Source organism: Triticum aestivum, chromosome 4D (genome assembly GCF_018294505.1).
Source record: "Triticum aestivum cultivar Chinese Spring chromosome 4D, IWGSC CS RefSeq v2.1, whole genome shotgun sequence".
NCBI lineage: Eukaryota > Viridiplantae > Streptophyta > Magnoliopsida > Poales > Poaceae > Triticum > Triticum aestivum.
The window spans coordinates 16,861,037-16,871,101 of NC_057805.1; the positions used below are offsets into that span (position 1 = coordinate 16,861,037).

The 10,065-nt window shown below is 49.1% G+C and overlaps 2 protein-coding genes across 2 annotated transcripts; one reads left to right on the forward strand and one right to left on the reverse strand.

Annotated features, from left to right (window-relative positions):
- Positions 1-992: 992 nt before the first annotated feature.
- On the forward strand, positions 993-5,846 carry LOC123099451 (uncharacterized). The gene is made up of 2 exons (XM_044521605.1): positions 993-1,289; positions 5,589-5,846. Exons 1-2 carry the CDS (start codon positions 996-998, stop codon positions 5,730-5,732), a joined length of 438 nt encoding a protein of 145 aa, XP_044377540.1. The 5' UTR covers positions 993-995; the 3' UTR covers positions 5,733-5,846.
- LOC123099450 (receptor-like protein 3) lies at positions 1,857-4,229 on the reverse strand. Its single transcript, XM_044521604.1, has one exon. The coding sequence runs from the start codon at positions 4,020-4,022 to the stop codon at positions 1,878-1,880; it is 2,145 nt and encodes a 714-aa protein (XP_044377539.1). The 5' UTR covers positions 4,023-4,229; the 3' UTR covers positions 1,857-1,877.
- Positions 5,847-10,065: the final 4,219 nt, after the last annotated feature.

Consider the following 10,065-nt stretch of genomic DNA (forward strand, 5'->3'; position numbering starts at 1 on the left):
CATCATCTTTGTTGCACGCAGTGGGGTTGCACCTGATTCCGAGGCACGTGCCCCAACTAGGGTGGAATCCAGAGTCCTGGCTGGCCGAAAACACGATTTATGACAAAGGGAAGTTTTGCGACAACGGTTCCGTAGCCGCAGTAGCCGGCTGAAATAAAGCAAGCTAGGAACATCAAGAGAACAGACAAAGAAGAGAGAACAAACGCAAGAAACTAGGAAAGGAAGTACTCTAGGAATCGCAGAGGTTGCTGGTGCGGAGCAGGGCCGAGCTGGCGACAGACTTAATGACCCACCACTCTTGCTATTACCTTCGTCCTCTTTGCAATTGAAACCCGCAGTCGTTGAACTGTTGTGAAACCGCCCTGTATAGATTAGGCCATTGGCTGCCCTTGAGACATTTATGGTCTTAGGATACAAAAAGAATTGATGTTCGTGTTTACAAAAAATGCTCTTTTTTTTTTGAGAAAACATTTGCTATAGTACCTGGTCTTTTTTTCTTTCAAGAACTGCCCAGGCTATTTATTCATTTTGGCGGAACAAATCTGTTTGCAAAGTGTCAATCAGCAAAACATGGGTTACATGAGAAGACACATAACGGATCTCTAAAGATAAAGCTTCTTTTGTATAGATATGGGCAACTCGGCTCGCTTCAGGCCCAGTCCATCGCAACTCAAACCCTTGAAAATTCGGGAGATAGGTGTGCGCATCTCCCCGAAGGTATGCCCTCCAACATCTCCTCGATTCCACGCAAGTGCAACTTCTTGACAATCAGTATCAATCACAATTTGTTGGAAGCCCCTCTCACTTGCTAGGACTACGTTCTCTTTTGAAGAACAGAAAATGCCTGGTTGGCTGGCTACTGTGCGACAGTGGGCCGGCCCAATCAGCGCGTCGTCCCGACATTTTTCTACCTCAATCTGTATGGGCCAAGAAGACTTCCATTTTGATGAAGCAAAGCCCAACTTGTAAGCGCTCCCTTTCAGCAGCTTCGGCCCATGCGACAGATTCCGGTTGGTCGAGCTGCTCCGCTGCCGGCCGGCGCCCCTCGCCGCCTCCCTCCAGTCCGGTGGCCACAGCGCCCTCTCGCCGTTCAAGCTATCGAACGCACATCCGGAGCACACAAAAGAGAGAGCGCCCGCGCCCCCGCCCCCGTTGCCCCGCGCGACACGGCGATTTCGCGAGCCCTAGCGAATCTTGAGGCCCTCGGTGGAATCGAAAATCAAGCTGGGGATGCTGGCTCGCCGGCGGTCCGGCGGAGCGTGAATGATCTGGTGGCATGCCCTCTGGAGGTATTTTGTCAGTGATCTGGACCTGTAGATTGAGCTCTGAATGAAATGTCGGTGATCTGACCCCGTCATTAACAGTTACTGTATTAATTTAATTGTTTTCTAGCATGAACTTGGCTGGCATGATATATCTCTGAAGATGTTTTCGCAATAGGTTGCTAACATACTTACATGAAGTAGTGTTGCAAAAAGAAAAGAAATACTTACATGAAGTTGTTTCATCTGTGGACCAAATATGTGTAACATCCTATAAAGTTTTAGCTGTCTGGCCAACCAATGACCAGTTTAATATTTACGCTAGGTCCAACCCTGATTAAAACAAATTACATTACCCTGGACACTTCCCACTTGAATTGCTCACAACCACGAGTCCACGACTTCCAATCTGAAATCACTGAATTACTACCACCTCTCATAAGGCTGCCAGCTAGAAAAAGAATACTATGTACTTCTATCATTCAGGAAATGAACAACATAAACTGTAGCAAACTCAACTAATATAAAGCAAGATCCAACTCGGGTGTATTCAAACACCCAAAAAACTAAAATTCATGGCTATTTATTGCTTGATTTACCTCTATCCGTTGAATATTAGAACAAATTACAATTGAAATGGGCTGAGCCAAAATACCTATATAACACTAGCTGGTCATATATCACGCCTACTCCAAAGAACAAACCAAAGGCAATAAAAAATATGACCTTGACGCTGGGCTGTTTTGCAGAGATAATGTATATAGGATGTGCTCTGACTGAGCTACACTGGTGAATAAGCATAGTGCCACACAGCTTTGGGTTCCCATCAAAACTGGAATCTGGAAAAGTGCTCAACTGGCCTCCTGTTGGTACAGGCCCTTCTAAATCATTGTTAGAAATGTTGAGTGCAGAAAGGAAGTGAAGACTCTCCAATGCCGCAGGGATTACACCCCTCAGATGGTTATTAGACAAGTCTAGCACCTCCAGCTTCGTGAGGTTGCAGATCGACAGCGGAACCAGTCCATATAATTTGTTTGAGCTGAAGTCGAGTTCAGAAAGCACTTTCAGTTGGCCAATCTCCGATGGAATCACGCCTGTGAAATTGTTGATGCCCAGATTCAAGAGTGTAGGGAAAGCTGTAAGAAAATGGTATTGGCGCGATATATTCCTCCAAAAAAGAGGTAGTTCAACGTGGCCAGGATCCAAATAAGCTGCTGTATTATCTTTGAGCATTGGGATCTCCATCAAGGCGATTGGGATTTGCCCAGCAAAACTGTTGTTTGATACATCCAGATAGAAGAGGCTATGTAGGGAGTTGATCCAGCTTGGCATTGGTCCAGTAAGTCGATTGTTGGATAACTTTAGTACCTTCAAGTTTCTGAGCTTTGGTAACCAAACTGGCAAGTGTCCGGTTAATGCGCTGTCGGCCATGTGGATATATTGAAGATTCCGAAAACCATCTAGAGTCTCATCTTGTGGCATCATCTCATTCACAAAGTTCTCGGCAATAATCAGAGTGGTGATGTTCCTGAAGCCATTGAAGACATGAAAAGCTTTTGTGATATTTGTAAAAGGGTTTCTAGCAAGTGATAGGAAGGATAGGTGCAGATTCCCTATCCTTGGTGAGATCTCACCATGGAAATGGTTCAACGACACCCGCAGCGCAATCAAATTGCTGCATGAGTATATGCTTTCTGGAACTATGCCACTGAAGTTATTTCTCAAAACATCTAAATGTGTCAGGTTCTGTAGGGTGGAGAAGTTGACCCTGCCTAGATCTCCGCTGAAGTTGTTGATCTTCAGATCGATGATCATGAGACGCGTGCAGTTACTCAGAGTTGATGGCACCTCCCCAGACATGTTATTGTTACCCAAATAGAGCTCCTCTAGCCTCTTCAACTGACCTATGGAGCCTGGGATCTTCCCACTGAATTTGTTTTCTCGGAGGTCGAGAGTAACCAGATTACTGAGTTTTACCATGTTTGCTCCATCGAGTTCTCCTTGTAATCCGTTGTTGGGGATGGAGAGATGCTCCAGGGAAGTGGCATGGAAGAGTTCAACAGGGAGAGTGCCACTTAGTTTGTTGTGCCCAACCTTGAACACTTTGAGCATGGAGCAATCACCAAGTGCAGCAGGAATACCGCCACTCAATTGGTTGTAACAAAGGTCAAGCACGGCCAATGACGGCGAGAGGCAAAGAGAAGGTAGTATGTGCCCGGTGAAGCTGTTGTTGCTGGCGTTGAGCACGACCAAATTCTGCATCACCTTCCATGTGTGTGATGGAAATTCTGCACCAAATTGGTTGCTCGAGATGTTCAGTACCTGCAGAGGCAGGGTGGTGGTGACCGAAGATGGCGGCTCGTGCAGCACCCCACTAAGCCTGCTGAAGCTGACGTCGAGGACGATGATGCTTCTGGAATACATGAGCTCCGGAGGAAGGCCTCCGGAGAATGAGTTGTGTGAAAGGTTGACACACAGCAGGCCGGTGAGACCGGCAAGGTGCGGCGAGATGCGGCCTTCAAGCCCTCTAGATGCCAGCGAGACCTCAGTGACGTCCCCGTCCCTGTTGCAGGTTATGCCTTCCCATTTGCAGCAGTCCGTGCCGTTTCTCCATGACACGGCAAGGCCGGCATCTTGAGATAGCCCTGTGAGGAACTGGAGGAGGGAGTGCTCCTCCTGCTCGGTGCATGAGCTGGCAGGAGAGGCCAAGGAGAGCAGCAGCAGAAACAGCTGCAGCCCGACCAGAGCTGTAGAATGCATGGCTGGTAAGCTTAAAGCCTTCTCATCTTAGCCTGTTCGTGCAATGGTTGGTTATCTGGTAGCCGATAGGTGGTGGTTTCCAATGTTGCAGTGGTATCGTTATAACTAGAAGATAGTGCTACTATAGTTGCATCAGAGTACGTCTTCTGTCACTGAGGTACGATGGTGCCATCAAGATGGTGGGTACCAACCTTAGGCTTTGTTGGCTCTTGAGGTCCACTAACACCTTTTAGTCCTACATTTACACATCGTCATCTGGTTCTTTCTGAGCATGCCCATTATGGCTCTAGATGGCAATGGGTAATTACCCGACCAGGTAAAGCCTCTTTTTTTTTCATGCCCCCTGAAAGCACATGCTTGCCCATTACCCCATACGCACCGCGGGGAAGAAATTCGCCCATACTCGCTGCCCGACAGGTAATTCGTCCCCGCAGGTATACCCGCCCCTTCTGATGCCAACCTCCAAGTGCAATTCACACATATCAAACCAGCAACTTATTATCCAAAAATCATAACTCTTGCAGTTCAATAGCATAGTAGTTGCAAAGCACAATTGCATACCATCACATCATAACACTAATGACCATCAATTCGATAGAATAATTGCACAGCACAAGTGCATACCATCACATCGTAACACCATTATCCATTAATTCAATAGAATAATTGCACAACAAGTGCATGCATTCACATCATAACACTAAACATCCATCAATTTACTCCCTCCGTCCCAAAATTCTTGTCTTAGATTTATCTAAATACGGATGTATCAAATCACGTTTTAGTATTAGATACATCCGTATCTAGACTAATCTAAGAGAAGAATTTTGTGACGGAGGGAGTAATACAGTAGCATAATTTATGCATCGCATCATTATCATAACAAGTACTCCCTCCGTTTGGAATTACTCGTCCAAGAAATGAATGTATCTAGATGTATTTTAGTTGTAGATACATCCATTTTTGTGACAAGTAATTCCGAACGGAGGGAGTAGCAAGGTTCAAACGATCAAGTATCAAAACTCTCACATCTCACAACTCACAACTCTCAAGAGTAATTCTAGATGGCATAGTTCATCGCAAGACAAGTGACAATGATAAAGCTCAAAACTGAGCAACAAAAGACGGGGTTCACATGTCAGGCCTCCACTACTGGGTACCCGTGGGTAACATATATGGGTAATTACTAATGGACAAACGTACATGTACCTGTGTTACCAACGGGGAAGGAATTTTGCCATTTACTTACCCGTGGCCCAAACTTGTTCCATAATAGAGTAATTACCCGTCAGGGATCGGGTAACAGGTACCCGTTGCCATCTTGTTAGGCTTTATTGGTTCATGAGGTCCACTAACACATTTTAGTCATACATTTAGGGCTTGCCCACCTCTTATTTTGATAAATAGTCTTAGAAGTAAAGCTCCGAATCATATGTTTTTGTTCGTTTTCTATCGTTATGTATGTTGTTGCTGATGCGTCCGCAACTTCATAGTACTACATGGGTAAGCTTGTTATACAACCCATACCACAGATAGACCTCATTGACCATCACATTTGCATTCCAGGTGATCCTTTCCAGGGAGCCAAAGTTGGTGGTGGGAGAGGCACCATGCATGGACAAGGACTATTTCGAGATGAATATCGGACAAGGGGTTCGATCTAATTTATCCATAGCAACAACCCTCCTCTATAATGAGCCTGCAATATAAGCTATGCTAGGTCTCGTCTTAATAAGATGGGAGTTAAGTTAGGTTCAGTTAACCTGCAATATATAACTGTACTGAATTGGTACCCAGATGCTCTCAAAACACACATAATCTTTTGCCATCAGATGAAAATATGTAACGTGGTCAAAGAAGAAGAAGATAGCTACGGTAGCAAAGGCTGGGTTGATTAAGTAAGTTGCTGCCATTTAGGCAAACTCCACCACGCGACCCCATCCTGTCCGCCCCCGTCCGTTTGAGGTAAAACGAACAAACCAGACGGTCCAGCGCGCGGGCGCAAACGAACTTTTGTCCGTTTTGTGTCCGGTTTCGACCCATCCCCAGCCCAAGTTTGCGCCGGTTTTGGGGTGAAACGGACAGCGCGCGGACGGGCGGGACGTGCGCGCTTGTCCTCCCCTGGCCCGCCTATCGGTGGAAGAAACCAAAACCCACCCACGCCCCATTTGGCGCCATTTCCCCAAACCCTCCCACGTCCCTCCCACCGCCCCCTCTCTCCCCCGTCCATGGCCGACGCCCAGCCGAATTCCGGCGGCCTGGCCGTCGACCCGCCCAGAAAGGTGAAGAAGAAGGCGACCAAGGCGCCAAGGAAGCCGCGGTCGGAGTGCACGCCGGAGGAGATCGCTAAGTTGGACGCGGAATCGGCGAAGAGGAGGGAGCGGAGAGCGGTCGTCAAGGTCAATGTCGCCGCGGCCAAGTTCGCCGCCGAGCGTGATGCGATGGAGGCCGCGCGGCGCAAGGCCGCGGTCGACGAGAAGGAGGACATCGTCAACAAAGCGCACGCCCTCCTCATGCTTGGCATGGGTTGTCCGGCCGGTTTCCCTGCAGCGGCCGTCGGTCCGGCGAGCACAGGCTCGTCGGTCGCCCGGCCTCCGCACTGCCAGTCGCCGACGTCGCGGACCACGCCCATGTCGCCCGGCTTTCCTCCGCCAAGGCACGACGGACAGACCCGTTTCTCGGGGTCGCCGGACGTTGGCTTGTTCGCGCCGTCCACACCGCGCCCCGCGGCCGTCATCGACCTCAACGTCATGCCTGGGTCCAGCAGCGGCGGCCGGCCGTCCGTCGAGATGCAAAGAAAGCAAGCACGGGCACCGTTCACGGGCACCATGCCGGCCCCCCGCGTCTTGTTTGACAGAATGCCAACACCAACGCCACCGGTCGACGACCCCTTCTACAACCAGTACATGGAGGACGTGATCTTCGAGGGTGGGCAGGGCCATGCCTACGACACCGACGAGACCCAAAGTCAGGATGGCCGCGCCCAGTACGCCCCCGATGAAGAGGCCGACGACCGTGCTGACTACGACCATGGTGACTCGTGGCATGAAGACGATGACATCTATGTCGAAGGTGATGGTGATGAAGAAGAAGGCAATGACCTTGATATTAGTGGCGAGCCATTGTTCATCGACGAGCTCACCCAAAAAGCAGAAGCATAAAAGAAGAGGAAGAGCATTCGCACGGGTTCATATACACAAGATGAGGACAAGTTGATTTGCCAAGCTTGGATGGAGATTAACCAAGATCCGAGGACCGGCGCGCAACAAAAGGGCCTTGTTTTTTAGACAGAGTCCACAAAACATTCCATAAAAGGAAGATGTTTGAGCCCTACCAAATTACAAGCAACCGTGGCATCGGCTCGATTCAAAAGAGGTGGTTGTTCATCCAACAAGAGTGCAACAAGTATTGCGCCGCATTTGAGAGCGTTGAAGCACGGCCCGTGAGTGGTCTCGGCGTTGGGGACATGGTATGCTCTCCTCTTCCTAGTCCTTTCCTTGCTACGGCCATGAGACTTCGGCCTTGTATATGTTTGCATGTTCACTTGTTGTTGATCATGTGGTGTAGGCATTTCAATCTTTGGAGGCATTCAAGGCCCGGCACAATGACAAGCCATTCACTCTTACGCATTGTTGGACGATCATCAACAATTACCCTAAGTTCAAGGATCAATACCGTGAACTTCAAAGGAAGAGAGGCTTGAAGACGACCAAGTTCGCCGGAGGTGGAGATGGCGAGGCGTTGAAGAGGCCGAGGGGCAAGACCAACTCCAAGGTTGACGACATACGTGATGCCTCATCCATGGCATTGCATGACACTTTGCATGGCATGATGTCTCAAAAGGATGTGAGGGACGAGAAGAAGCGGCAAAGCAAGGACGAGCAAATGAAGCAATACCTAGACCTTCAAAGGAAGAAGCTTGAGATGGAGGAGGCGGCCAAGAAAAGGAAGATCGACATGGAGGAGGCGGCCCGGCAAAGGCAGCTCGACATGGAGGAGGCGGCCCGGCAAAGGCAACTCGACATGGAGGAGGCGGCCCGGTAAAGGCAGCTCGACATCGAGGCCACCAATGCCGCCACCAAAGCGAAGGAGGTGGCCCTTGCGATCATGAGCGTGGACTTGTCGAAGATGAGCGAGAAGACGAGGGCCTGGTTCGAGGCCAGGCAGAAGGAGATGCTCGACGCCGAAGGCCTGAACTAGGTCGTCCGATCGGCCGTGGCCGTTCTTTTTGGAGGTTGGCATGGGTGCCGCCCGCCCGCTGGGCCGCTGGCTATGTGCCGGCGAGAAAAACATTCATTTTGGAGGCCGGCTGTGTTACCGTCCGCTGGCTGTGTTGCCGGCCGCTGGCTATGTTGCCGGCGAGGACAACTATTCATTTTGAAGGCTGGCTGTGTTGCCGGCCGCTGGCTGAGTTGCCGGCGATGGACGTGTAGGCCGCTGGCTTTGTTGCCGGCGTGAACTGGGGCCGCTGGCCTGATGAACTAGGGCTTGGCATTTGAAAGTTGCTCCTTTTTTAAAATATAGAGGCGGACAGGATGGGACAAACGGATGCGTCCGCACGCTGGGCACACGGCCACTGCATCCAGGACACGCACGGACATGACCCCATTGCCTACCCAAACGGACAGAATCCGAATAAAACAGACGTCCGTTTGGGGTCGCGCGGTGGAGTTGGCCTTATGTAGTTCTTTCTTCAAGATACGGGAGCTCTTAATCAGTTTGGTTCTTGAACTGGTGCATCTACTTGCTTGGGGCAGCCATAAAAGAGTACCGTACTGCTACAGAGCATCATTATATAGTAGTATCAGCGTACGTTTGATGGAAACATGCCTGACTTCGACTAGAGCCTTAAACGTGCCCAACTTCGGGACAATGCTCATACGACGTACTCCTCAAAGACCTCATGGTCATGGTCTTTCTTGTATGAATCTTCTCTAATAAAAAAATAAGTCCATGTATTCGTAGAAATTCTTTGCGTTTTATATTTTGAAACATAGGGCAGTTAGGGCATCTCCAAAGCTGACTCCAAATCAAACACGGTATTCATTCACGGTCCGTGGACAGTGATACGGGAGTCAGCCACCCAACCGCATCTCCTAAATGTCAGTCAAGGCCCGACCAATTTGAAATTCAAATGCATAGCGTCTGATCACAATAAAAAGGAGACAATTATGCATTGTTTTTACATGCCTGGTCACAAAAGAATCTCAAACTGACAGTCCGTGAAAAAATGGATTTTTTCGCCCTGTGGTATCGGCTATTCGAGCCTCCACCCTCACTCTGCCGTCGGCTCCTCCTCACCATCTGCCTCCTTCTCGGCTCGAGTTCGTCCGCCTTGCGCTTCGACATCCAAACACGGATGGCTTGCACGGTCATCCTTGCATCCAGGGGCGTAGCCAGGCCCCGGGCTGCCCTGGCCATGGCCTGGGGCGTGGAAACAAAAACCTTCATTGGATGTAGCTACAGTAAATATTGTGGCTATGGCCCTGGTCATACGCAGATTCTGGCTACGGCACTGCTTGCATCGTCATCCAATTCCCCCATCTTCAAGGCCAACATCTTTGTGTCCTCTAAAGTGGTCGTGATCTCAATCTTCTTCTCTTCGAGCATGGTCTTCTTCTTTTCGAGCTTGAGTTTCTTCTCGGTCGCCGCCCTCAACAAGTTAAACCTCTCGGTATTTTTTCCTCCTTGACGTCGGAGCACTTGACACATACCTCCAGTGCATGCCTCCTTCGCCAAGATGTCCTTGAACCTCTATGTCATCTTATCCGTTGCCCCTTCTCTCTTCTCCTTCTCCTCCTCCCACTTCTTGTCATGAACCTGAAGGAAATATGCCCTAGAGGCAATAATAAAGTTATTATTTATTTCCTTATATCATGATAAATGTTTATTATTCATGCTAGAATTGTATTAACCGGAAACTTAGTACATGTGTGAATACATAGACAAACAGAGTGTCACTAGTATGCCTCTACTTGACTAGCTCGTTGAATCAAAGATGGTTAAGTTTCCTAGCCATAGACATGAGTTGTCATTTGATTAA